This window comes from Passer domesticus, chromosome 22 (assembly GCF_036417665.1).
Source record: "Passer domesticus isolate bPasDom1 chromosome 22, bPasDom1.hap1, whole genome shotgun sequence".
In the NCBI taxonomy this organism is placed as follows: domain Eukaryota; kingdom Metazoa; phylum Chordata; class Aves; order Passeriformes; family Passeridae; genus Passer; species Passer domesticus.
The window spans coordinates 1,063,136-1,090,555 of record NC_087495.1 but is presented as its reverse complement, the minus strand read 5'-3'; the positions used below and the strand labels follow the sequence as shown (position 1 = coordinate 1,090,555).

The 27,420-nt window shown below is 56.3% G+C and overlaps 4 protein-coding genes across 4 annotated transcripts; 1 reads left to right on the top strand and 3 right to left on the bottom strand.

The window, feature by feature from the left end:
* Positions 1 to 9,868: 9,868 nt before the first annotated feature.
* Positions 9,869 to 12,389, bottom strand: CAMK2N1 (calcium/calmodulin dependent protein kinase II inhibitor 1). Its single transcript, XM_064397385.1, has 2 exons — positions 12,067 to 12,389; positions 9,869 to 11,225 (listed from the first exon to the last, which is right to left on the bottom strand). The coding sequence occupies exons 1-2, from the start codon at positions 12,224 to 12,226 to the stop codon at positions 11,155 to 11,157; spliced, it is 231 nt and encodes a 76-aa protein (XP_064253455.1). The 5' UTR covers positions 12,227 to 12,389; the 3' UTR covers positions 9,869 to 11,154.
* Positions 12,390 to 14,535: 2,146 nt separating this feature from the next.
* On the bottom strand, positions 14,536 to 18,730 carry MUL1 (mitochondrial E3 ubiquitin protein ligase 1). The gene is made up of 4 exons (XM_064397377.1): positions 18,480 to 18,730; positions 18,294 to 18,381; positions 16,614 to 16,734; positions 14,536 to 15,876 (listed from the first exon to the last, which is right to left on the bottom strand). The coding sequence occupies exons 1-4, from the start codon at positions 18,597 to 18,599 to the stop codon at positions 15,156 to 15,158; spliced, it is 1,050 nt and encodes a 349-aa protein (XP_064253447.1). The 5' UTR covers positions 18,600 to 18,730; the 3' UTR covers positions 14,536 to 15,155.
* A 999-nt stretch (positions 18,731 to 19,729) lies between these two features.
* FAM43B (family with sequence similarity 43 member B) lies at positions 19,730 to 21,182 on the bottom strand. Its single transcript, XM_064397367.1, has one exon. The coding sequence runs from the start codon at positions 20,825 to 20,827 to the stop codon at positions 19,937 to 19,939; it is 891 nt and encodes a 296-aa protein (XP_064253437.1). The 5' UTR covers positions 20,828 to 21,182; the 3' UTR covers positions 19,730 to 19,936.
* Positions 21,183 to 21,312: 130 nt separating this feature from the next.
* CDA (cytidine deaminase) lies at positions 21,313 to 25,856 on the top strand. The gene is made up of 5 exons (XM_064397382.1): positions 21,313 to 22,775; positions 23,189 to 23,700; positions 23,977 to 24,088; positions 24,339 to 24,396; positions 25,029 to 25,856. The coding sequence occupies exons 2-5, from the start codon at positions 23,526 to 23,528 to the stop codon at positions 25,140 to 25,142; spliced, it is 459 nt and encodes a 152-aa protein (XP_064253452.1). The 5' UTR covers positions 21,313 to 22,775; positions 23,189 to 23,525; the 3' UTR covers positions 25,143 to 25,856.
* Positions 25,857 to 27,420: the final 1,564 nt, after the last annotated feature.

The window sequence follows — 27,420 nt, the reverse complement described above, 5'->3', positions numbered from 1 at the left end:
CCGACACCATCCTTAATTAGTGTTGTGATTACAGGAATTAATAAAGCAGCCATTGTGTTTTCCAGTTCAAAGCAGGACATAGGAGCTCTGCCATCCCTTATTTTCCCCTTGGCAAGCACGGACCCCCTCAGATGCCCTCCTGCTTTTGGTGACCTCTGTATCTATACATGTATCACAAAAAATAGGCACTTCTAGCCAAATTTCATTCCTCTGAACTCCATCTCCAGGGATGGAGCAGATCTCCCAAGAAGAGGGTTGGTGTCTCCAGCCCCAGCACCTCCAGAGGCCCCCCCAGAGCACCCTCTGGGCATCCAAGGGGATTTTCACCCCAGTATTTTCCTTAAAGAAGGGCTCTCCGGTGCTGTTGCTGGGGTGACCGTATATGCCTTATTAAGAGAAATTAGTTTGAACACAGTTGTCAGCTGTGGCTTAATAAATAACCCCTTGATGCTGTGTAAATAAATATTTGCATGCAGCATCTGCACTGGGAGGGAGAGATGTCCCATCCCGGGCAGCCTGGTGCCGAGGGGCGTTTTGGGGAGAGAACTGGCCAGGCTGGGGTTATGGCGAGACCCCGCAGGGACCCCTGCGTGCCCCCTGCCCCTCACCCCGCGGTGGGGAGGTTTTGCTGCCGAGCCCCGCGGCTCCTCCTCCGCAGGGGCTCATTAGCCGCGAACCGGAGGAGCCTCTTCGTGCTTTGGAAGGGTTATGAAATCTGAGGGAGAGGGGGAGGACGGGAGAGCTTAAAAAAGAGCCGTCGTGTCCCCCCCCGCCCCGCAAGGCAGCCGTCGCCTGCCGGAGGAAAAGGGCTGGCAGCCGCTCCGGCACAGATTGCGCCTCTGCCCCGGCCCCCGCCAGCCCGCGCCGACGGGCGATGCCGCGGGGTGGAGGACTTCGCTGCAAAACGACATTTTACACAGAATTGGCCATGTTTGGTGTACGTGTGTTCCAGTGCTGTGAGGGGAGCGGGGGGCAGAGGCCAGGCTGCCATCCAGGGGCTGCTCCAGGTGCCTTCAGCTCCCGATCTCTCCAAATTGCTGCGGTGCTGGGGAGGGGTGTGAGCCCACCAAACCAGCCCTCACCCCCAAAAACCTGAACGGGGAGCAGCGTGGGGCTGTCTTGTGCTAACTACAAAATGGTTTTGCTTCGGGCATGTCTTTGGCTTTGATTCTCCCCATCCCAGGACCCCGGGCATGCCGGCGGGGGATGCAGCCAGTTGGTGCCGTGGGCTCCATCGCTCCTGAAATAGAGCCCAGGGGCAGCTTTTGGGTGTCGGAGGCATCTGAGTGAAGTCATGTGGATGTTATGCAAGACTTGATGATAGGTTGTAAACAGCTATTAAAGTGATTGACAGGCCCAGGACGAAGTTTTGAGGGGGGGAAGAAAGGGGAAAGATGAGTAATAATGATTAAAATAATTATCAAATCGAGACGTTCCTTGAATTAGGGGAAAGTTTTGCGAGGAGGGAGGAAGAAGAAGAAATCACATTTGAGCACTTCCCTGAGCTGGGGGTTGGGAGGATGGGACATATACTGAGCACATAAAGTTTGGAAAGGAAGGTTTTGCATCTTTAAAACCAGCTAAAAAAGCACTTTCAGCAGAAATTTGGTGCATTTGGGTTCAGTGAGTGCCACTGGGTGCTGGCACCCCCAAAACCCAAGGGCTGAGCAACCCAAGGAGAGCAGCCCTGAGTTAATTAGGAGAAACAAGCAGATTATGGGGAAGACAGCTTCTATTTATATATAAATACTCCAGTAATCAGCAGTGAAGGGCAAGGGAAATCCAATAGAAATATGTGACTGTTTAAGAAGCTTTCTGAGCAAAACGTTACACAATCAGTTGCATTTGCCTGGGTCTTGCTCCTAGTCCCAAGAAATTAAGGGAAAAAAAGAGTGACCCTGAGCAGAAGGAAGGAGAAGGGATTTGTAGAAGCTTCTGCCCATCAGATAAGGGGGAATCTCGGGAGCCTAAATGCAGTTGTCAAGGGTGCCAGCAGCTCGCTTCGACCCCAAGCCCCCCAGCTTTGCCCCCAGAACCAGCGAGCTCCACATCTCACAGTGCCGGGGGTTAACGGGGAAGCACAGCCATGCACAGGTGAATTGCACTCCATCAAAAGAAGCCTGGAGCTTCGCTGTGTTCGCAGGGTGGTGCTGTCAGTGGGTGCTGACACGGAGCAGAAATAGCTGCGGCCGCCCCACGATTTCACACATCGCCCTCGCTGCCTCCGCAGCCCAGCACAACAGGGACTGGGGGGGGCTTCGGGGGTGCCACGCGTGTCCTCTGCTGAGAATCACCTTAACAATGGTTTCCAGAGGCAATCAGAGGTTGGATGCTCGCCTTGGGGCTTGGAGCTCTCTAAGCTCCCGGGGTTTGTGTCCTTTTGTGCTGTTTCACCTCCCAGGGCAGCTGCAGCGAGATTTTGGGATTTGTTATCCTGAAGGCAATAAAAGGTTTGAGGCTGAGTTTGGGGGTGTCTCAGAGGAGGGATGGGTGCATGGTTGGGGTATCTGACCCTGCCAGTGAGCTGGCTGTCCCAGTTTTGTGCCTTTGGGCTGGCTGCTGTCCCCATAGAGTCATTCCCTATACAAAGAAGGAGGAGGGAAATTTTTCCCCTTGCCTGCAGGGAAGCAGCACCCAAGGGTCACTGGTGAGTGTTTGCTTCAGCTCTGGGTGTGCCTGTGGCTTTGCAGTGTGGGTTTGGAGGGTTGTATTTAAATCAGGAGAATCAGCCCCTCTTGTGCAATGACCTTTTCTGGGTTTCTCTTTCTGTGCCACCTGTGAAGTTACCTTTGCCATGGGAAGTTTGTGCTGGGCTGGGATGCACATGAGTCCTGCAGGTGCTTGTGCCCTCCATGTGCAGCCTCTTGGGGAGGTCCCTTTTAATTGTTAAAATAATTAAATCTCCTCAAGACACAGATATGGTATTGCTCATACTTTAAAAGCCAAGCTAGAGGTCTGGGGGCTTCTCTGCTCATTAAATTAGAGGATTTCTTAGCTTTTTGTTGTGGTTTTTAATCCTTTCTTTGCACTAGGCAGGAAAACAAGGGTTGTGGGTGGGAAGGAATTGGGGCCAAAACATCAGCCCCACTGCAGCTGGCACAGCACCAAGGAAGCCTGTAAAGGGTGTAAATCCCTTGGGAATGGTGACTTGGTTGGCATTGTAGGTTCTTAAAACCCTCTCTGGCCACACACTCATTGACAGCTGTGGAACTGAGCCAGATCCAAAGCACTATGGTGGGCAGAAACAACGTGTTTTAGGGTATGAACAAAGTGTTTTAGGGTATGAACAACACCTTTTAGGGCATGAACAACGTGTTTTAGGGCAGGAACAAAGTGTTTTAGGGCATGAACATGTTTTAGGGTGAGCTGCCCTGTGCTACCAGGGGTTGGCCAAAGTCACCCTGGCTGTTGATGGGTGCTGGTTTGAAGGCAGTGCTCGTCCTCCCCAGAGCAGGACTGGGAGCTGAGGGCTGATGCTGACCCATGGGTGTCCTGCTCCACAGAGGCTCCCTGGGAGCCCAAGCACTACAAGGTGCTTCCCCAGCACCTGCTTCATTAAAAGGCTTAAAAAATTATTTTCCCCTGGAACTAACCCCATTTCCAGGCCTGGAAGTGGCAGCAGGTGAGTATTGGATGCCAAAAGGCTGGTGTGCAGGCTGCTCACTGGCTTTGGGGGGTCTGGCAGCCTTTATACTGCTGTTAAGGGTTGAATTCCTACTGGTTTTGGTTTATCCACGAGGATGGTGAAGGGATGGGGCCAGTCCTGCTGCAGGGGGCTGTGTCACCTCTTTTAGGATGTAGGATGCCCTGCTCCAGGGGGCTCGCTGTGTGATACGGGCTCTGGCCACGGATCCCATCCCAAGGCGTGCCTTCGGGCCCTGGTCCCTGCTCACTCCTCTCTCCTTGAGGCTGCACAGGCTGCTGCCGCTTATGCAAGCGCCCGAGCCTTGTGTAACCGCGGGGTGGGGGCGAGGGGCCCGCCGGCACCGCCCGGAGCAGCGGTCCGGGCTGTCCCTCCGCATCCTCCCCCAGGTGTGCGTTTGCCCCGCTCCGGGACGGGAGGATGGATGCTCTGGGGTCTCGTGGCTGTTTGCTCCTGGCTAGAGCCGGGGAAGGGCGTAGCAGAGCCCAGCTGGAATGAAACCGGGAATGCTGATACATTTGGAACGGGATGAGAGGATCCGTGCCGAGCAGGGGTGGTGGGGTGGGGGCAGCTCCCCGGTGTCCCTGGAAGGGCTGTCCTGGAGGGTTTGTGTTGGGCCACAGCTCAGCTTCAGCCTCCCCTCGCTCCCGAGGTGCTGAGTTGCAAAGTGATTTTCTGTACCAAACCCTATTTTTTGCTGCTCATGGGGTCCCCCCGAGCTCCCTCCTCATTGCTGCTTCCCAGCACCTGCTGCCGATCTGGGGCTGAACCTGTTGCTATGGAAACTGGTTATGGATGCTGAGGATGCTGCCAGGGTCTCATCCTGATCCTGCCTTTGCCTTTCCTTACCCTGCAGCACAGGGAAGGTGCTCTAACCTGGGATGGGATCAACCCGGAGAATCCCGGGAGGTCAAACACCATGGGGGGTTAAACCAGCTGTAAATAACACAGGGGTGTTCCACCCCCGTGCATTTGTCCAGATCCAGTGGGAATAACCCAAGAGCAGCTTTCCTAGGGCACCTCCCCCAGACCCAGCCATCCCTTGTGGTTTCCCACCCCTCTGGGGATGCTGTAGGACGCTGTGGCTCAGAAAGGGCTGGCACTGCACTGCACCCAGGTGGGAGCTGGGGCTCATCCCAGCTCCACCAGCACCCTCTGCCCTCCCATGTGGTGTCCCAGAGCAAGGCTTCAGCCCACCCTGGGCAGGCTCTGCTCTCTGTTGGCTTCCCTTGTCTGTGACTGATGGGAATTGGTGCTTCATGTTTAAAACTATGATAAGCTGAGAAAATACTAATTAATTAGAGCTAGTTGGAAAATCCCCAATGCTTCCTTGACGTGGCATCAGCAAGAACCTCCTGTGTGTGTGTGTGTGTGTTTCCCCCTCCAAAAATACATATTTAAAAAAACACTTTAAATACTTCAATGGTCCCCAGGCCTGCCTTTTGTGGGATACTGTTGTGTCCAGCCCTTGTGGAACCGCCAGGAATTATGAGGGCTTGAAGGGGCTGCTGCGGGCTGAGCCCCACCACGTGTCTCTTAGTCACAGAGTATTTATTTATATTTGAGAAGGTTTGGAGCAAAACTGGGAAACAGGAGTTGTGGGGGGGACACAAACAGGCTGCACCGGCTGCCCGGGCTGAGTCAGAGCTGGATCAGCCCCATCTCCACACCCGTGACTCACGCCGGGTATTTCGGAGTCTTGTGTCACATGGCCTGTTTGGGGATTTATTTCTGTGGTTTGGTTATTTTCCTTTATTTTCTTTTATTCCCCCCACCGTGAGAAGGGGCTGATGCTTTGAGTTGCGTGCTCACAAAACTCCAGGGACTCTGAGATGTTCCCACTTTGCTCCTCTTTGCCCACGGGAAAGGGGCGAAGGAAAGGGCTTGTGCAGGTGTCACATTCATCTCTGCAAAAATTATATATATACACACCATTGTATGTATTATATAATACCATATATATTACATAATATTATATAGTATTATATAATGGAATACTATATATATTAATAATTGAGGTGTTGCAGCATGGAGGGGAGCCCAAATTCCTCTGGTTTCCTTCATATTCCTTCACGTTCCTGGTGTTTCGTTACCAACGCTAATTTAACAGGGCAATTGCAATCACAGGCACATCCTGCCAAAACTCAGGGGAGGAATTGTCTTGGAAAAATCTGTGGCAGGGAATCTTCCAAAGCCGGTGAGACTGGGAACTGAGGCAGCCCTGAGAAGGCAGTGGCCATTCTCACCTGCTCACCGAGGGTCTGAAAATACCCAAATTGAGACAGCACAGACATCCCAACCTCCCAAAAAATACAATCCCCCTCCCAAACACCGACTGTTTATCTGGGAAGGCTTTGGCCAGGTTGCAGAGCCTGGTGCTGTTCTCAGGTTTGGGTTTTATCTGAGCATCTGCTGCTGCATTTGGCTGCAGCTGGAAATTCTGTCGTTTTTTGGGTGAGGTGTCTCCCACTTGTTATTGTCATGCAACAGTTTGACACCTGGAGCGGTGTGTAAATGAAGACGTCTGATGTTTCCCTCCTAAGTGGGAACGGCTGTTTAGAATATCCTAGAAAATTTTGACTCCAGGCAAAATGAAAATGAGGAGCCTGGGGAGGCAGGCAGCTCCACTCCCAGGCTCCCCGAGGCAGCAGCAGCAGGGATCTAGGGATTTTCTTGCAGAATATTCCCAAGGTAAGGAATGCCACATCATGGGAGTGTCTTCTTGACCCCTCATAAAATTCCTGGTGAGCCCAGGAAGGATGCTGCGTGTGTGGCAGCATTTCCCTGTTCTCTGGAGATGTTTAGCATGGGATAGGACACACAAAATTCCCACCAGCGCTCAGCACAAGTCTGGGCAGCTGAGTGACCTGACCAGATTTGGGAAAAGTGCCCCTGTTCCCCGTGGGGTCCCGGCGTGGGAGACACCAGCAGAGCTCCGGGACAGCTCTTCCCTGCCCTGCCCGTCCCCAGCTTGGCTGCCTCTGGACATTTGCCCGTTTTAGACTTTTGGGTGCCAATGCGTGTCCAAATGTCCTGCCTGAGTAAACCAGCAGGGAGCACAGAGCCTCAGTGGCCTCTAGTGGCTGTGGGACAAAGATCCCAGGAAAGGGGGCCCGCAGCCCCCCAGGCCCCCCAGACAGGCAGCACTGGGGGTCCCTCCCACCAGGAGCCACTCTTCCCATGGGGAGACACAAAGGCAAAGCCCCCCAAAAACTCCAAGGCCATGGCTGATGGAGGAGCACCCAGCAGGATGGCACTGCATCCCAAATCCCTCTTGGGGATCCCATTCCCTGGCAGGGATGGAGGGAGAGATTTCGGGCAGCCAATGGGTTTTTCTCATTCTTGTGTTACACAGCAAGAAAAAACCCCAAGTCTTTATGGAAAGTAAAATTTCTTTCACGTCTTTTTCTATTTTTCATTTTTCTAAAGTGTATTTTCCGTCTGATGCCACAGTACAAAACATGAACCCCAGCAGTGAAAACAGCTGAGCAAACAGATCAAGAAGGGTTTGATACCGTTAAAATGACCGGTTTTGTGTCGTCTCCACCAAAGGTCACTAAAGCTGCTTCCTTCTGAGTAATTGTGATTTTTCAACAAGGGAAGAAGGAAGAACTGACCCATTTCATTCCCCAAACCCGCGGCACTTGGGGGCAGGATGGAGCATCCCCTTCTGCAGCCCATGCTGTCCCTCCTCTCTCCCCCCCCATGATAAATAAATTACTTTAGGAGTGCTGGCCTAGTTTAACATGCCCTAGTTTTGATGGAGGAGGGGAAGGAAAAAAAAAAAAAGAGAGAATATTTATTTTGGGCAGTTGCTTCATGGGCGTCCTTTTGGGAAGAGCTTTGGGGGACTCACCCACTCCCCCTGCTCTGCTTTGCCCTGGCTGCAACACACTGCCCTCAATTTTGTTTTTTTTTTTTTTTTTTTTTTTTTTTTTTTTGTTTTTGTTGTTTTTTTTTTTTTCTGAGTTACTGCCTAGGTGATGTGGGAAATGAGTGGTGGGGACACTGATCCAGCCGCAAAATTGTCATCCACTGCTCTGCGCCCCCCAGGACTGGTGTCATTCCAGGAGGCTTCCCGGGGCTGATGCCTCAAAGCCTGTGGAGCAGCTTTAGAGGTGAATGGAGACACACCTGGTTCTGGGTGTAAGCGGTCAGGGCTGGCTTTGCTGCAGAAACAACTGTGTTAGCACCTTCCCCCAACACCAAAATCCCTGGGAAAATGGGATTAAACTGTGTTTGGGCATGGGAGTGGGATTTCACAAGTGCTCTGGGTGTCGCTGGGACCTTTGCACCTCGCTCGCCCCTCCTGCACCCTGCTCTTCCAAAGGTGCCAAGTTTCCTCCAGTAAGTAAACCTGCAAATGGCTCTTTTCTATACATTTTATTTTTTCCTCCTTTTTTTCCCACCCCTGCCAAAACAAGCAGCCCATATGGGCAGGGTTGGGTGGGGATTTTTGCAGTTTCCATGGGGATTTGGCTCTGGAGCTGCTGGGTGCTGGCTTCTGGGGTTTGGTTCAGGTTTTTTTTTTTTTTTTTTTTTTTTTTTTTTTTTTTTTTTTTTTTTTTTTTTTTCCCTCTGATCCCTGTAACCGGAGCGTGGTGATGGCACCAGGCTCCCTTCCCGGCTCCGGCATCTCCCAGCCAAGGTCACCGGGGAGACCGTAGGCAGCCGCCGCCTGCGTTGGGCCATCTGTTAAATAATGTATGCAATAAACTCCTGCCCCGGGGCCAGCTTAATCCTTAAATCCTCCTTCAGAATACCATCTCCCGGCCGTGCGGGATGCCCGGCTCGGTCTCTTGGGCGCATCTTTCCCCACCATCCCTGGTGAATCGCTCTCTCCTCGCCCCTCCATCCCGCATCCTCCCGTACGCGATCTCGCCGGGCTCTCCTGCTCCATTATTTATGTGCCGTGCATGAAAGATGCATATAAAAGAGCGGTTCATAATTTAGCAGAATCTCCTCTTCTTTCAGCCTCCCTTCCCCCTCTGGCTTCAGGCTTTCTCTGGATCATCACCGGCCTTTCCCGGGCATCCAGGTGTGTCTGGGGGGATCCCGGGCTGTGCCTGCACCCCATCCTTGGAGCACCCATAGACGGGTCTGGGTTTCAGCGTGGTTTATGTGCTCAGAGGTCTTTTGATGTACGGAATAAAGTGGGAAATTTGGTTTGGCAGACCCATAGATCAGGTTTTTACAAAAAAGGGGGCTTTTTGGTGAACTCAATTAGCCCAGTGCTGCATCCAGCCCATGGTTTTGTGTCCAGCAAGCTCCCAAGTGCTGCATCCTTGGCACATGTGGGATGCTCTGCTCTCCCAGAGACCTGGGCTCACCCACAGATGCTGACTAGGGCAAAAACCCATTAGTCTGGGCAAAAAACCCCTTCCTTCTGGGGGCCATGTTGTGGTTTAGAGGTGCAGCAGGTCCCCCAGCACAGAAAATCCAAACTGTGCGTGCTGTGTCCAACCCACACAGCCACGACCTCGGAGCTGAACTCGCTGGGGAAAAATTGAAATAATTGGGGATTTTTCAAGGGAGCAATTTAACAAAACTCCTCATCATATCCTGGATGTGGGAGAGTGTGTGGGGGTTAAAAATGGAGCAATAAATAGCAAAGATGGCAGGGACAGGAGCATTGTGCAGCCTTCACACACCCCAGCTCCCTGTGCCAGCCCAAATTAATCCATCTCCCCCTAGGTCATCCTGTACAAATCCCAGCTCAGCAACATCCTGCTTTTATTGCAATGTATGATTTTCTTTGCAATAAAATCCCACCCCTGGACCTGTTTCCCACCCGTGATTATATTCTTGTTCCTCGGGCACAAAGGTTGCCTCGCGCCCTCGGTGGCGTGGGCAGAAGGGATAATGGCCTTTTTTAACACCAGGATTTGGGGTTTGGGGGGAAAGGAGGCAATCCTGGAAGGAAAATGCCCATTTCCCACAGCTCTTCCCATCAGTGAAGGGGAAGCCACCTTTTATTCCCCATCTCCAACAGCCACTCTCAGAACCCAATGTTGAATTTTTCCATTAAATCTGTGCCCCTGAAGTGTTTTCCCATCAAACAAAAAAATCCCACAAATAAATATTAATTGCAATTAGTTATTCACGAACGGGGGTCCATGCTAGACAGTGGGGAGGTTTTCCTTAGTTATTTTGGGATTATTTGGGGGGACAGGGACAGATGCTCCTTGGCCCTGGCAGCCCACGGGAAAACACGGCAGATCCGCATTTATAATTTTTTTTCCATTTTGTTTCATTTTCCTTTTTATTTGGACATTGCAGAAATAGCCCTGTGTAGTGGATAAAAGTGCAACATACACAATATTTAAGAAAAGGAGGAAAGAAAAACCTGCCTTGAGGTCTGTCAGTCAATCGCAAACAGAAACAAGAACCAAGCCCGGGCACCAGAGGCGCTTTTTGTCCCCCCCACCCCTTTTTTTTCCCCTTTTGTTTTTTATGCACGTCATGCAAAATAGTTAAAAAGAAAGATTAGAAAAGAGAAGTCAGAGAAAACCCCACGAGAGATCGACCGAGCCCTGGAAAGAGCAGAAAGCTCCGAGTGCTGCTCATCTCGGGGAGGGAATTGCTGCCCTCCAGCATCTCCAAGTGTTTGGCACTCTTGTGATTACATTAAATAATTTCTTTTATATATATGTTTAATACAGTCTATTAAAGAGAGGAAACTGCCACAATATAAGGAAAAAAAAAGAAAAAACCAACCAAGATCACCCACACTACAGACTGCATGGTAGTTAGAAAAGCTGAGCGACCCCCCCGCCCCCCCATACATATAAAATCTGTCCCTTTGCTCACAGCAACCAAGAAGTACAAGCTTTAAAAAATAAACCAGCAATTCTTCCTTCAGGCCTTTCCTTTATAAAAGTTTTGGTTTTCCCCCTCGAGAACCTTAAAACGTGACTAAAATTAAATATATATATATATATCTATTTTATATAATTTCCCAACATCCAAAGACATCAACATAAAAAAAAAAAAGAAATTCATACAGAAGGGGATAGCGTGGTACATCCAAGTGCACGGATTCATTTTTGCAAGATTAAATCATGTAAACAAGGTGCCCGCTGGGAACAACCCTGGCCGGAGGGAGACTCCAGGGGCTGTTCCCCCCGCTCCCCCATCTCCCGCCGCCCCCTTTCCTCTTACCCCCCGATCTAGCGCGGCACAAGGTTCATCAGCCCGAGAAAAGCGATCCCGAGGAATTCGCAGCCGCGGCGTGACTCCTCCGTCCATCCCTCGGGGTGGGGGGCTTGAAGCAGGTGACTATTTTCCCGATTACACAGACATATTTTAATTTATTATCGTGTTTGAATTCACGGCTGGGCTGGGGCTCGCTCGCCGCCCGCCCCCCCGCGCTCTCCGGAGGGCAGGACGGGCGGGCGGCGCTGCGGGCGCTCGGCGGTCGCTGCGGGGCTGGGGGTTATTCTCTGCCGATCACCTGTGCCATTGTAAACCGACCCCACCCCGGGCCTCAGCCCAGCGTCCCCAGGGAGCCTTTAAACACCGGGAGGGGCCTTTTCCGAGAGGTTTTGCAGCACATCGTCGATTCTATCATCTTCAATAACCACTAGAAAGCAGAAAGAAACAGAAGCGCGATGAATTTCCTGCCGCCGTGCTCCCCCAGCCCAAGGTCACCCTGGGGGGGCTGGAGGGGTCCCACATCCCTGGTGCGGCTGCTGGCAAAGCTCCGCGGCCCCGACCCGCCGCAGGGTACCCGGCATCGTGCCCAATCCCCAGGGAGCGTCCCCAGAATCGCACGCCTCGGCACTGGTGCCCTGTCTCTGGGGACACTTGGCAAAGGACATGTCCCTAGGGAAGGTCCCCCCACCTTTGTGCCCTGCGGATGGTCCCCTGCCCCCTGCCCCCGAGGAAGGTCCCTGACGCCCTATACCCGATGAAGTGCCCGGGGCACAACGTCCTGCCCCCAGGGAAGGTCCCGGCTGCCCAACATCCCGGTGACAGTCCTTGGGACGTGATGCCTGACATCCTGCAGGGAGTCTGCTGCATCGTGCCCCATCCCCGGGGACGCTCACGGTGCCCTGCATGCCCGAAAGGTTCTCGATGTCCCATCCCTGGGGAGGATCCACGGAACACGATGCCCAGCACCGCTCAGGGAGCCCGGTGCACCATACCCTGTCCCTGGGGACGGTCCCTAGTGCCCTGCATCCCTGGAGAACGCGATTCTCGGGATCGCGCTCGCTCGGGACGCGATGCCCGACACCCTCATGGAGCCCGGTCATCACGCCCCGTCCCCCAGGACGATCCCCGGTGTCCCGCACCCCCGGGGAAGGTCCCCGGCACACGATGCCCAACACCTCGCGGGATACCCGCTGCATCCCGCCGCATCCCTGGGGCCGTGTCCCGCATCCCGGGCAGCTCCCGCTGCGCCCCGCTCCCCCGGCACCCACCTCTCTTGCTGCGGCCGATCTGCCCCAGCTTGGGCGGCCGCTTGCCCTGCCCGCCGGCCAGCAGCCCGTCGCCGCCGCGGAGGCGAACGGGGAAGGGCAGCTGCCCCACGGCCGCGTCCCCCGCCAGCTGCCCCTCGCCGTAGGGCGGCCCCTCCGACATGGGGGCGGCGGGGGGGGACCCGCCGCCGCCGCCGCCCCCCGACAGCCTCCCGGGGCGCGGGGCCCGCGGGCCCGGGGCAGCGGCGCAGCGGGCGCGGGGCGGCCGCCCCGTCACATCCCGGCCCGGCCGGCGCTGCTCGCGGCTCCGCGGCTGCGGCGGCGGCTCCGGCGGCGGCGGCGATAGAGGAGCGGGAGGCGGGACCGGGCGGGGCGGGGCGGGACCGGCTCGGCCCCCGGCACCGGCGGCGGCACCGCCCCGCGGGGCTGATCCCGCACCCCGGGGATCCCCGGGGCTGCCCCGCCGCCTGCCCCGCCGCCTGCCCCGCAGCGTCCCCGCGGAGCGCGGAGCATCCTCAAGGAGCCCGGGCCTGCCCCGCAGGCTCCCCGCGGAGCACGGAGCTGTCCCGGAGCATCCTCGGGGTGTCCCACAGCATCTCCGGAGATCCCAGAGCTGCCAGCAGACACACTGCAGAGCCGGAGCTGCCCCGCTTCATCCTCAGGATTGCCCAGCCTGCCCCTCAGCATCCCTGGGGAGTCCAGAGTTGCCCTGCAAAGACCCTTGGAGAGCTTAGGTGGCCCCACAGCACTTTTGGGGAGCCCACAGCTGCATCTGGGGAGCCTAGACTACCCCGCAGACACGTTCAGGGAGTTCAGAGTGAGCCCCCCCAGCCACTCATGGAAAGTGTGGAACTGACCCCTCCACACCCCTGCGCCAGCTCCCAGGAACCCTGGGCACAGCCCCACGCGCCCTGCAGAGCCATCTGGGGGGCTCTGGCACTTTGTGGGGGACTGCAGCAGAGCGGGGGGATTGGGTGTGCTTGGCTGTGGGCCCCCAGGACCTGTCCCTGCATGAGCCTTTCCTGGGGCACTGCAGGAGGACTTCTCAGTCACTGAGAGCTTTCCATGGGGTTTTCTGTGCACAGTCACAACAGCATGGGTCATTTGGGTTACTGCCTGGCAAAGTGAGCGATGGGAAGGTTGGGGATAACATTTTGGGAGAGCCCACAGCTATGCTGGGGTGTTCAGGCATCTGTGGTGCATCTCCACAAGTGCAGTGGAGCAGGAGGACAATAGCAACAGCAGCAAAGGACCTGTTTGTGCAAGGCTGAGTTACAGGATTTCTCTGGAATCGGGAGCCTGGCTCATTTGGGGGCTGAGCAGAATGGAAGGACAGGGTGCCTGGTGGTGCCAGGGCTGGGGTGGAGCAGCCCCCTATCCCGGGGCTGCTCCCATCTCCAAAGCCCTCGTTTGTGAAATCCTCACCCCCAGAGCTGCACAAGCCCCTCTCCCCGGCACTCCTGCCCGCCCCCGAGCTGTCAGCTCCTTACATAAGGTTGCGGCTACGCCCGAGATATCACAGGCAAAGCTTGGAAACAGGAGGCAAGGGGTAATGGGGAAGCACAGTCCCCCAAGGTGTATTTTTAGGCTTTGCCTGATGCTCCATTCCCGGGCAAAGCACCGAGGCTCGAGGCCATGTCCTGCACTGGTCAGAGGGGGATTGACCTCCCTGCTGTCCCCAGTGAGGGGATGGGGCTTTCTGGGGTGGTTGTTCCCCTGGAGAGGAGGGACACCTCTTCCAGCAGATGGGATTCTGCCGTTTCATTCTGTCTTCTGGGTTTTGGGGCTGCAGTGTGGCTTTTTGAGCTGCGTTCCGGCTGTTCCCTCTGGGATTCTGTTCCGCGGGCTGCCTCGCCCTGCAGGCAGCCACCGCCATCTACAGCTGCTGGGACACGGCCCTTTCCCGGCACTGGAGTAACCAGGGACCTGCTCCTCCTCAAAATCCAGCCGTGGATTTGTGCCTCACAGCCAGAATGGCTTTCGGACACTGCCCAGCTGCAGCCATTTCACTGTAAATTCAGGGGGTTTTAAATGCCAGTCGATGGGAAGGTTTCTTTTTGAATGTGCCCGGGGGATGCGGATGGCTCTGCCTGGAGCAGGGCTGCCCAGGGGCTGCCTCAGTCCTGGGCTCTCAACTGCTCCTACCTGAGGCTCCCTCATTCCCTAGGAATTGTCCTCCCTAGCAAATGTTAACTGCAGCAGCACTTTGGGTCCATTAACCCTCTTGGGTGCATATGGGATTTATGGCAAAATAGGAGTGTCAGGGAAGGGAATTTTCCTTTTTTGTGTCAGTTTGGGGGGTTTGGCACCACCTGTGTCATGAGGGGACAGCAGTGAGTGTCATGTCCAGTGCAGGGGGGACAGGTTTGCCCCCTCAGCCAACCTCCATCATAGCTCAGGATGATCCAGGCTCACTGTGTCCACCTCAGGGAGGACAAACCTCACCACTCCCCTGGAATAATCTGACACAGACACTTTTCATCCTATTTTATTACTTCACACCTCGATTGCTATCCCAAGCCAAGCCAAGCCAAGCACAGCCATCAGCCATCAGCCACATCACATCCCCATCCTCACACCCTGGTGTGACAAAGCCATTTTGGGGGATCACAGAATGACCTGTGTTCACACCCCCTGGCACAAGCTCTCCGACAGCCCCTCCTGCTCCATCAGGCCTTGCAGCCCTGTGGCCGCCTCACAGGCATTCTGCAGCCTCCCAGAACCCTTAATACATTTAATTTTTGTTTTCCCCATGTTTTTATCAGATGGGTAAGGGGCTGCAGGCTCTGTAACCATGACACAAACCCTGCGAGTTCGAACCTTAACAGAAGAGCTTCAAGCACCATCTTCCCCTGAGCACCTCACCCTTTGCAAAGAATAATCTGTCTCACAAACACCTCCGGAGCACAGCGTGAGCCCTGATCAGCTGCAGAGTCACCTTTTCAGACTCTGCTCTGCCCCCCAGTGAAGCACCCGCTCCCTCAAGCTCCCTCCCCTTCCCCAAAACCCACCACCCAAGCAGCGAGGCGACAAAACCCCTTCGCCAGTGGCAGCTTTAAATCCAAAGTCTCCCCCCCAAGAACCACAAAAAATTAACTGTTGTACAAGGGAACCACCCTGCTGATGCCCTGCCTGCAAATCGGGCACTTTTTGGGGCTGGGAAGAGCCTGGTAGCACTCGTGGCAGGAGCAGACGTGGCCACACTCCAGGAAAACGCAGGACTTGGTGCTGCTCAAGCAGACCACGCAGGCGTTTTTGAGAGCCTCCCCGCCCTCGGCGCTGGTCAGGCGCTCCTGGGCCTGCCGGAACTCCTCCTGCATCTGCCGCAGGTGCTGCCTCTCCCGGTGCTGCCGGTACTGCTTCCGCAGGAGGAAGAACAGCACGGCGCACGTGGCACAGCCGAAAACCACCGTCAGGATTTTCCAAAACCGCACGCTGGACTCTTGTTTCTGCAGCAAGGACTCGAAATCCAGCGAGCTCAGGTAGTAGGGCATGCCCTGCTTCGGGGGCTGCAGCTTGATGGTGGCGTTGTCCAGGACCAGCTCTCCCACCCCGGTCAGGGCCGTGCCCACCTTCAGCATCTGCTCTGTCTCCTGGATGCCCTTGGGACGCTCCCCGCTGATGTAGTGGCCGATGACGTCGGTGAAGGACTGCACAGAGGGGTGGAATTTCTCATACACCGTCTCCAGGCTGAGCTCGGCGGCGTCCAGAGGCTTCATCACCCGCACGGTGACGCCGGCGCCGTCCTCGGCAGGGACCAGGTCAAAGGGGGTGGTGTTGGTTCTCTGGTGGATGATCTTCTCGTAGTCGTTCCTGGGGAGGGAGAAGAACAAGGCACTTGGTCACTCTGGCCACGCCTGAGGCCATTTCAAGGTGTCAGACCTGCCATGGGCACCACAGGGAAGTGAACTGACTGCCCCTGATGGGAAGCACAGCCTGGGATGGCCTGCTGGCTTTGGGAATGACAGATGGGACATGCCCTGAGTGAAGCTCCTTTGATGGGGGTCTCTGGAGAACACCTTTCCCTCATGGCACCGCCCAGGGGTGCACAAGGCCACTCCACCCTCAGCTCAGTGCTCCACAAGTAGTGGGGGCTTCCCCCATCCCCACCTACTTCCTCCTCACCTGCCTGTGGCATTCCCAGCTGTCACAAACCATCCCATGAGGAGAAGCACCACATGTCACACATCCCAATTTCCCTCTGTTTCAGCAGTTCTGGGACCCTCCTCGGGTGCCCTGGGTGTGGGGATCACCCAAATCCAATTAATTTCTGTTCTGCAAGTGGGTTTTTTTTTTTGGGAAGGCCATCCTCTGGTGGGGTAACAAGGTGGGGCTGATCAGTGTTCAGCCTGTATCGGGTTACTTGATGTGTTCTTCTCCTCTGTGCAACCCTAAAATCAGCCAACCCCCCCCGCTATGGCAGCTGTCACTGTGGGGGCTGCTTTGGGACCCAGCTGAGCCACTTGGTCACTCTGGCCATGCCTGAGGCCATTTCAAGGTGTCAGACCCCCCAGGGGCACCACAGGGGTTTGGGGGTAGCAGGCACATACCAGAGGTGGGTGGTTCTGTTCCACACCATCTTGTGCTCCTGCAGGGTCAGCCTCTGCACCACCCCCTTGCAGTTCTCCACAAACTGGCTGCTCAGCGTGTCCTTCACCGAGCGCACCACACCTGCAACGGGAACCCAGGGCCAGCTGAGGGCTCAGCAACAACCCTGGCTGTCAGAGCCCAGGACATCTCTCTGGATGCCCTGGATGTCTCAAAGCCCTGGCAGGGGCTCGGAGACCCTGGCAGGAAGCCAAAGACACCTGGAAATTCGACCTTAATTCATGGAGCAAATTGCCAACCTGATATGAAGAATTACAGGCCACAAAAGTTTAAGTAGCACAGTAGTAGGAATGACAGGGTGAAGGGAAAAATTTTGGAGCACTGTACAGGGGGGTTTTGTATGTTGTACAGGGGGGTTTGGAATTCTGTACATGGGGGTCAGGGGTTCTAAGATGGCGGGATTTGGGCGTGCCCTGTCCTTCTTCTCTCTTCTCCTTGGCATCCATGTTCAGGATGATGTTGGCATGTGTGGATTGGTTCATAGAGAAAGTGCACTTGCCAACAAGGGCAGAAAGTATTGGAAATAGAAGGTAAATATCTAATACGTAGTTTTCACTACAAAAGAGACAACCGCCCCGTGGGCAGGAGAGAGTGCCCTTGGCTGTCTTGCTGATCAGACCTCGGCTGGACAGACAGAAAAACTTCGTAGATAAGGAACAATAAACTCAACTGAAGACCAAAAGCAAGAGTTCAGCTCCTTCTTCGAGAGCGCGGCCTGCCCAGAACCACCTTTTCCCGTGCTGGGGCAGAGACAAGTGACAGCCGACCCTGACAGCTGGCCAGGGGCTGGCACTGACAGCACCCGGGGAATGGCTTCAGTGTGCTGCTGGGAACAAATCCTTTCCTCCCTGGGAGGGTGGAGCCCTGGCACAGGTGCCCAGAGCAGCTGTGGCTGCCCCTGGATCCCTGGCAGTGCCCAAGGCCAGGCTGGACAGGGCTGGGAGCAGCCTGGCACAGTGGGAGCTGTCCCTGCCATGGCAGGGTGGCACTGGATGGGCTTTAAGGTCTCTTTCAACCAAAACCATTCTAGAATTCTAAGATGGGGGCAAAAGGGCTACGAGCCTGTGTTTTCTGCTGTCAGGAGTCTGTGGCTGCTTGGTGGGGGGGAAATGACCTGATGGGCACAGGAGGAGGAGCTGGGGATGAAATCTCCAGGTGGGAGCAGCTGTGGGGCAGGATGTGCCCCCCAGCCCCATTTGAGGCATTGTTTGGGGCCTGTTTGAAAGAAATGAGGGATTTGTCTTTACAAACAAACTGTGGGTCTGCTGGTAGATAAAATACATACTGAGAGATAAAAGAAACAACGGGAAGAGCCATAAATTCCACAGGAATTCCACTGACTGACACAAGGAAAAGGAAAGGGGGGTGAGGTTGTACATTAGAAGGGGTTCTTAGGTATCAGGTGTTTCATGAAGTCTGTACCTCTCAAGCGCCTCAGCCAATAGGGAAAGAGAGAAGGAAATGCGGCCAGGAAGTGAGAATAAAAAGGAGGTTGCGTCTTCTAGTAATTTGAGAGACCCCATGGGAAATGCCCATGACCTCTCCCTTGATTCGAGTAAAGTTATAGGACTCCTCTGTCTCCTTTTTGGACATAAAACTCTGGTGTTTGGACACGACCCTACCTTCTATGACCGCATAGGGCACGCAGCGTCCGGGCGCCTCCAGCAGCACGGCCCGCAGGTCCCCGTCCAGCCGGACCTTCCTGGCGCCCTGCGGGAGCAAACACAGGCCGCGGCTCAGCCGGCGCGACCAGGCCGCGGCTCGGGGGCCGGGCACATGCACTCCCCCGGCGCACCCCTGACACCCACCTCGAGCCCGCGGGCCACGCGAGCCTTCTGCCGGTAGATGGAGTAGAGCAGGGCGGTGATGGCGGAGCTGGCGGCCAAGAGCACGGCCTGTGCGGCCGAGGGCCGCCCGCCGCCCTCCATGGCCGCCAGGCCCGCCGTTACCACGGCAACCGCCCGGCGCCCGGCGATGACGTCACGAGCGGCGCTCTGGCCGCCGCAGCGCCGCCATGGAGGCGCGGGGTCCGCCAGGGCCGGGCGGGGCGGGGGCTCCGCACAGCCCCGCTGGGGTGTGGGGGTAACGCAAACTCTGTGCGGGCCAGATCCCGGCCCCACGGAGCTTTAGGGGCATAAATCCCGTCTTTGGGAGTTTGGGGGGGCGGGACAGCTGGCAGCCGCCCCACCCCTTTACCCCCGCCTCCACCCTGGGGTCTTGGCGGGGACATCAAACCGCAGCCTCACCAGCATCTGAGGGGGATTATCCCAATCCCAGCCATCCCTTAGGATCCTGGCAGCTGGCCCCAAATTCTAATGCCTCTGGGTGTGTGGGGGAGCATCCCCGTACCCGCCCACCACCCAAATCTCACCTGCTGCTAAGTTCGGGGGGCAGTGGTCAGACCAAAGCCTGTCCCCCCGTGCCTGGGAGGGGATATCTCTCCAAATCCCTGCAGCATCTCGGGGAAGGGCTCACACCCCCTCGCCGGGCTGTGGGGCAGCAGCACCCCGTGGCCCCTCTGGGGGGCTCAGGCTCAGGACGCAGCCCCCAGCCCCACTGTGCAGAGTCCTGCCCCACAAAGGGCCATGCAGGGTGGCAGGTCCCTGCTGGGGGGGCACAAACCTCCCCCACCCCCCATCTCCTTACCATCACTTACTCTGGGAAAGCAGCAAAAGGGGAAGAAAAAAATAGCAGTTTTTCATAAATTATTGATCTTCAGGCCCTTGGTGCTAATTTGAATTGGGGTTGGGGGGTCGGTGCAGGCAAGTTCTGCAGTGGGGTCCAAGGGGCCAAACCTCCATCACTGCTCCCCCGACGTGGGCGGCACAGCCGCCCCCCCAGCTCTATATTTAAAAAATCAAGTTGCCATGGCTACGCGGAGCAGCTCTCCCCCGCCCTCGGTGCCGCAGGAAAGCACCGTGGGCCCCGCAGGCGCCCCTCCTTGGCCTGCCTTTTGAGGGACAAAAGCAATATAAACCCCTCAAACTGCCTCAGAGCCGAGCTTAACTCTGTCATCCACCAAGGCCTGGGCGAGACACAGGCGCCGTCACACCGCAGAAAACACACATTCATTTTATTATTATGGCCGCTGAGGAGGAGGCACGAGAGCAGGTTCATGTGCAGGGCCGGGGGCTTCCCTGGGGTGCAAACCCACCCCCGCCACGGGTCTTCCTGCAAACGGAGCCGCTGTCTTGTCCAGACTGATCCCGAGGAGGGTGCAGCGCCGGCTCGGGGCGCAGGGAGGGCACCCCGTGCCCGCGGCCGCTCAGCACACGGCGGCGCGGGGCCCGCGCAGGCTGCACCCCCTCATGTCGCTGGCCAGCCGCAGCACGGCCGCTCGCCCGGGGTCCCCCAAGGGCGTCGCGGCGCCGAAGGCCTCCTCCTCCTCCTCCTCCAGGATGGAGCTGAGGCGGGGGGCGCAGCGGGCCCGCTCGGCCGGCGGGCGGTAGGGACACTTGGCGTTGAGCAGCCGGCGCAGCGGCACCAGGGGCACGATGGCGTCGCCCAGAAGCTGCTGCTGCACGTGGCGGAAATCGCTCTGTCTCTTGAGGCGCTTGAACTCGTTGAAGGCGGAGGCCGAGGTCTGGTAGAGCAGCAGGGCCATGGCGCGCGCCTTGTCGGCCTTGGAGACCAGCACGGCGTGGCAGCGCAGCACCACGGCCTTGTTCTTCACCTGGTGCCGGTACACCCAGGCGAACACCTTGGGGTGCCGGCGGTCGGCGGCGCAGTAGGTGATGCGGTGCAGCAGGTACGCGTGGCCCGGCCGGCGGGCCCCCTTCTCGCAGGGCGTCATGCGGATGCCGTGCGGGCCCAGCGTCAGCGTCATCTTGGCCCCGCCGGCGCCCGCCTCGCTCTTGGCCCAGATCTTGCCCACCGCCTCCTCGGTGCAGCCCTCGCCCTTGGCGTGCAGGGTGACGGCGTTGCCCAGGTACCTCACCGTGTACGTCGGGTCCTCCTTGTTCAGCTCCACTTTCTGGCGCTTCCCGCGGAAGACGCTGCCCAGGCGCTCCAGCGGGCACTCGGGCAGCAGGTCCGGGCAGGAGCGGAGGAAGCCGGCCAGCAGCGCCGCGTAGCTCAGCCCCGGCCCCAGGCTCTTGCCTTTGCACTTACGTTCATTTTCCACCAGCACGAACTTGCTCCGGCGCCAGGGCAGCATCTCGGCTCCGCTCCGCTAACGCCGGCCTCGCTCGCAAGCAGCGGGACCACCCCCCAGCCCCGAAGCCGCTTCGGGGGGTGTCCCCGCACCCCCCGCGCAGGGGGTGTCGTCCCCTCGCCCGGCAGCGGGACGCGGCCCCGGGGCCGATCCGGCTGCCCACGGAGGATGCGGAGCCGAGGAGCCGCCGCGTTCCGGGTGCCGCCTGCGCCTGATGCTGCGGGAGCGGCGGCGGCTGCGGGGACGCGGCTCTCCGTGGGCTGCTCCACCTCCCCGAGCACGCGGGGAGCCGCCGGTGAGCGGCCCCCGCCGGTGAGCGGCCCCCGCCGGTGCCCCGCGGGGACAGCGAGCCGGGGGAATCGAGTCCCCCGTGCCCCTGCAGCAGCCAGACCCCCAGCGCCGAAACCCACCGGCGGCTGGGGAGATTCCCTCATTTCCCACCCGCTGGAGGGGTGATTTTGGGAGGATCAGATGATGGCTTCTGGCACCGGAGCGACAAAAAGGTGGGGGGTTTTCCCCCCCAAATCAGTACGTTGCACAAGGGTGTGTGCCAGGATTTGCAGATCCTGCAGGTTTGCTGGCATTTTTTCCGCCAAACCTCCCATTTGCTCCTGTTATTTCCAAGCCAGTCAGACCTCCTTGCTGCTTCTTTCCTTTTGGGCTGAGCTGGCTTCTAACCTGTTGCTTTTATCTCTGGCCAAGGCCCTAGGACAGCTTCCCTCCAGGAGAAATGGAATGTTATGTCCCCATGGTGCAGCTCGGGGGGAATTTTTGGGGAGCACTGCAAGGTTTCAGCCCTGCAGTGGAGTCTGAGGCTGCTCAGGATTCAGTGCCTTTGGCTCAAACCCTGATTTCCACTTTTTTTTTTTTTTTTTTTTTTTACCATCTGGACATAAAGCAAGGAGACCTCTGGGCTTGGAGATGCTCTGTTTGCCTTGGGATTAAAAAAAAGGGGTAAAATAACACCATGTTCCCCCACTTCTAGTCTGCTTGGGGAAGAAAATCAGAGTGGGGTGTCGCAGGGAACAGGAAGCCATTTCCCAGCAGCTTCCCAGATTTTCTGCAGTTTGAGTGAAGCAAATACAACCTTAAAATAGCAGCTTCACAGGCAGACAGCACCAGCCTCACTCTCTCACTGCCGCGGCCTCGACAGCCTTGTAGGATTTTGCAGCCAAAATAATAAAAAATGCATGAATTTGTCTGTTTTTCAGCTTTTCTGATGCAAACATGGGATGTATGGTTTGCTCCCAGTGCAAGGATGGTTTTGGGGAGATCACAATTAGGGAATTAGTGCTGATGAGGGAGATTCCTATCCATGCTAGCCTCATCTTTCATAATTCCTATTCTTGCCCTCATTGACTCGAGGCAAGGACTGTGTTTACTTGCTTGGTGTTTACATTGAGAGGGCAGGTGTGAACCCACCCTGAAAGCTTCTTTATTTACAAATCCCACATTATTGGGGTCAGGGGGGGCTGTGATGTCCCTCTACACTGGTTTGATCCCACAAGTTGCCCTAGGACTGGTTTTCCTTTTTCTCCCAGATTTTGGGGGGCAAGGGAGACTCTGCACCACATTGTATATAGGGCAAAACAGCCTGGATTTACACTTGAAAGCTGAGAGAAAGAGTTGTGGGCTGGTTCAGGCTGCCAATGCCTCCTCTCACTCACTGCCCTGGCAAGTAGGGAACTGTCATCACTGGGTGCAGAGGGAACAAGCACCCTGGCAGCGTGTGGGAGGTGGGTTTCCTGGTTATCCCTTGGACAATACAGATCTCAGCATCCCAGATTTGGTTTCTTGGGGTACCTGTGGTGGTCTCACTGCCCCATACTCTGTTTCAGCTCCCAGAGTTTCAGCCCCATCAGAAGCCACTCCCAATTTGGATGCTGCTTCCCAGCCTGTTGTGGCTCCTCAGCAGTGACCCAGCAGCAAGATTTGATGGCAAAACCAGCAGGTAAGGTCAAAATCCTCCCAAAATCCAACAAACTGGACAAAAACCCCAGTGATAAATCTCTTGGGGCTGTGACAACCGTCCTTGCAGCTAGAAAGTGGGGCAGGAAGCTCCTTGGGCAAGGGGAAAAATAGAGAAATCTTTAATTAAAAAGCAATTTGATGATCACCCGGGAGCCCTTTACCTTGTGTGGGCTGATTCCCATGGAAGCACTAGCCAGACTGAATTTGGGCTCCAGCATGAGGGCATCTGAAATTGGGCTTTTGACCACCTGTGTCTTCAGCCACTTTCCTCTGCTGCCTGTAGTTAGAAGACCTGGGAAAATATTATTTTGTATTATTTTTTTAATGCTTTCAATCTTTTTTATTTATTTCTTTTGATCTCACTGATCGGGAGCTGTTGTTCCTTCCCCCCAGGAAGGATTTAAGGACATTTTCCTGTGGAGCCACAGAACCAGTTTTGAACTGAGGAGGAAAAAACCTCCGGGATGGTGGCGGAAAACTGTTCTGCCAGGACAGAGAAAGGAGGAAGTAAGCAATGAAAACAGGAGAAATTGGACAAAATGAGGCAGCAGGCAGGGAGAGGATGTGGGAATCCCTGGACACGGTGCTTTGGGGCCAGGACTGCCCCTGAGGATGCTTCCCAGAGTTCAGCTGCGTGCCGGGGCGTTATCCCGGCGTCCCGGCCAGCCTATTTTCCAGGCGAGGAAATATTTAACTGCGGCGTCAGCGGGCAGGGCAGGCAGCTGCAGGAATGGAGAGAAGCGGGCAGCGCTCGTTCCCTGCTGTCCCCCCGGGCCAGCCTCAGGGTGACCATCTGCAGCTCCTGCTGCGCCGCAGCCAGGAGGCCAAAAGCTGCGCCTATTGCCCCTACAGCCGGTTCCCGGTGGGAGCTGCCCTGCTCACCGCCGGTGGGGAGATCTTCTCGGGTAAGATGGGGCTCTGAGACCCCCCCGGGGATTTTGGGGAGCCCCCAGCAAGCCTTGGGTCATGTGTGAGGGTGTATTGGGGTCATCCCGGGGTGCTGGTGTTGTGTGTCCTCCCCCGCTGTGTCTTGGCAGCTGCCATCCCGGACCGAGCCAAAGATCACAGCGGATGGCAAAATAAATAGGGGAAGCAGGGAAAATGGCTTTTCTGTGTCAATTCCCGGAGAAGCAAGGAGCTGGTGGGGTTTGGGGTGGCTGATGCCGGGGTTGTCCCTGCAGGGTGCAACGTGGAGAACGCCTGCTACAGCCTGGGGATGTGCGCCGAGCGCGGTGTCATCCAAAAAGCCATCTCTGAGGGGCACACCAGCTTCAAGGCCATGGCCATCGCCAGGTGAGGGTGCTCCGAGAGCTGGAGTGGTGGGGAACCAGCAGGAGAACCCCTGCTGCTCCTCAGGGACAGCTTCTTTTGCAGCAGCCCCATTGTTTGGGGAGGGAAATAAAGTTTTTGCATGCTGTTTTTGGAGGAATTGGGGGAGCAAATCTGTTGTGGCTCTGTATTTATCGGGGCATGAAGGTCTTCTGCAGGTGTTCTCCCCTCCTCTGACCTCAGGACTGAACTCTGTGCCCTTCTCCTTTGGCAGTGACATGAGGGACCAGTTCATCACACCCTGTGGCGCCTGCAGACAAGTGATGAGAGAGGTGACAGCTTGTGTGGGGCTCCGTGGCTCATTCCCTGGTCCCAGACACCATCCCCTGACCCCAGGCATCTCCCCCTAAAACACCTGGACGTACCAAGGAGGTTGCAACCCCCCATGCTCAGCCCCAGGGCTGGCTCCAGGCTCCTCAAATTTCATTATCCCCTGGCAAAGGGGTATTCCAGCCCTGGGTGGGTGTTCAGTGGGAATTCATTAGCTCGCCTTCCAGGTGCAGGGATTTGCCCTTGAGTCCTTCCTCTGGCAAGGCTGAAAATGGGGGTTTTCCTGCAAAAGCTGAGCTTCCCAAGATCCTGTCCAGCTCTCCTCTATGGGAATCCCAGCACCCACACGCTGTTTTGGGGTTGTTAATATTTAATGGGTCGTGGGGCTCTGCTCAAGGGTCAGATTCAGCAGGTTCAGAGGCACTGGGGCTCATGCTGGTGGGGTAAAAACACAGGATCTGAGCCCAAAATACCCTCTGAGGGAGGTAATGCTGATAAGTCAACCCAAAATACATGTAATAGAGGGGGATGCTCCCTGTGAACCTGAAAAAAATGGGTATATGATTAATTTGGGGAAGAAATGCAGGTTCTTCCATTCTTTTCCCTCATCAGGCTCTTCTTTCTCCTCCTCCAGTTTGGCACAGACTGGTATGTCTACCTGACCAAAGCAGATGGCACCTACATTGTCAAGAGGCTGGAGGAGCTGCTGCCACTCTCCTTTGGCCCTGAGGACCTGAATAAGGTCTGAGCAGCGTGGCCACCATCAGCATTTGCTCTTAGGCACAGGAGACAATGATTTTCCCTGATTTTCTCAGCCTGTAAGCAACTTTTTGGGAGCAACACAGTGGGAAATTTGTTTATACTGTTAAGTTGCCCGTTCCTCTGTCTCATCTTCTAATTCAGTGTTGATTTGCAGACTCCAGCTCCACCTTGCCCCAAGGAAATGGCAAAATCAAATCATAGAAATTCCCTGTTATTAGTAAAAAAAGCGTCCAGACATCCCTGTAGGCAAGGGAGGACATGGGTTTGATGCAGAACTCAAACAGGCTTGGGTACAGAAACCACTCCTGAATAATGCAAAATCATTGCTTGGGAAAGTGCTGGATCCTTCAGCTCTAAAAAGAAGTGAAAGCAAGAGGGAAAAGGTCCATCAGCCCCAGAAGCAGTTAGTGAGCCAATCCAGATTAGGTGAATTGCTGGAACAGGGTGGTTATTGCACTGACCGTGTCCTTTGCTCCTTTCTTCCCAGCTTGTTTTCCTATCTTTTATTCTGTTTGGGGTGAACAAGAGGACAAGGACTTTTTGGGGTGTTCTGGAGGGGTTTGTGCCTCCAGGGTAATGCCATTTGTTGATTGTATATTGATTTATAATGCAATGACAAATTAATTCATTACATTTCCCAACCTGCACTGGGTTGAGCATTTCTGCCATGCCTAAGTGAAATAAAAACAGTTCTGGTTTATCTCCTGCAGTTGTAGCAAGTGATGAAACACAGGGAGTGGGCTGTCAGGGCTGTCCTGCAGCCCAGGCAGGGCTGGATGTGCCCTGGGAACCTCATGAGGTTCAGCAAAGCCGAGTGCAGGGTGCTGCCCCTCAGTATCCATACTGGCTGGGGGATGGAGAACACTCCTGTGGGAAGGGCTTGGAGATGCTGGGGGTGAGAGGCTGGATGTGCCTCGGCTGTGGGGCTGATCTCACAGCACGGGCAGCAGGGCAGGGATGCTGGCACAGGGTGCTCAGAGCAGCTGTGGCTGCCCCGGCATCCCTGGAAGTGTCAAAAGCCAGGCTGGACAGGGTTTGGAGCAAGCTGGGATAGTGGAAGGTGTCCCTGCCCATGGCAAGGGTGGGATTGGATGGGCTTTGAGGTCCCCTCCAGCCCAAATCAGTCCGTGACTCTGTGACTTGACGATTCCACACACGGGGTTGTGCCCTGGCTGTTTCCAGGTCAGTGCCGTGCTCCAAGCCAAGCCACTCCCAGCTGTGGCTTCCATGCCCTGCATTGCACAAGGCTTTACCTTGGCTGCACCCTGCTCTGTGCCCTGCTCCATGACCCATTCCATGCCTGGCCTGATGCCCCCCTCCATCTCCCCTTCCTGCTTCATGCCTTCTACATGTCCCCTCACATGCCCTGTTCAGTACCCCACTCCACACAAGCTCCACGTCTTGCTCTGTGCCCCATTACATGTTCCACTCCCATGCCCTGATCCCTGCCTGTCTCCATGCCCATTCCCTGCCCCACTCCATACCCCATTCCCTGCCCCACTCCATGCCCATTCCCTGCCCACTCCAGGCCCATTCCCTGTCCCATTCCCTGCCCCTCTCCATGCCCACTCCATGCCCATTCCCTGCCCACTCCAGGCCCATTCCCTGTCCCATTCCCTGCCCCTCTCCATGCCCACTCCATGCCCATTCCCTGCCCACTCCAGGCCCATTCCCTGTCCTATTCCCTGCCCCTCTCCATGCCCACTCCATGCCCATTCCCTGCCCCTCTCCATGCCCACTCCATGCCCATTCCCTGCCCCATTCCCTGTCCCACTCCATGCCCATTCCCCGCCCATTCCCTGCCCCATTCCCTGTCCCACTCCATGCCCATTCCCTGTCCCATTCCCTGCCCCATTCCCTGTCCCACTCCATGCCCATTCCCCGCCCATTCCCTGCCCCATTCCCTGTCCCACTCCATGCCCACTCCATGCCCATTCCCTGCCCCATTCCCTGTCCCACTCCATGCCCATTCCCCGCCCATTCCCTGCCCCATTCCCTGTCCCACTCCATGCCCATTCCCCGCCCATTCCATGCCCACTCCCTGTCCCTCTCCATGCCCATTCCCCGCCCATTCCATGCCCACTCCATGCCCATTCCCTGCCCCTCTCCATGCCCACTCCATGCCCATTCCCTGCCCACTCCAGGCCCATTCCCTGTCCTATTCCCTGCCCCTCTCCATGCCCACTCCATGCCCATTCCCTGCCCCATTCCCTGTCCCACTCCATGCCCATTCCCTGCCCCATTCCCTGTCCCACTCCATGCCC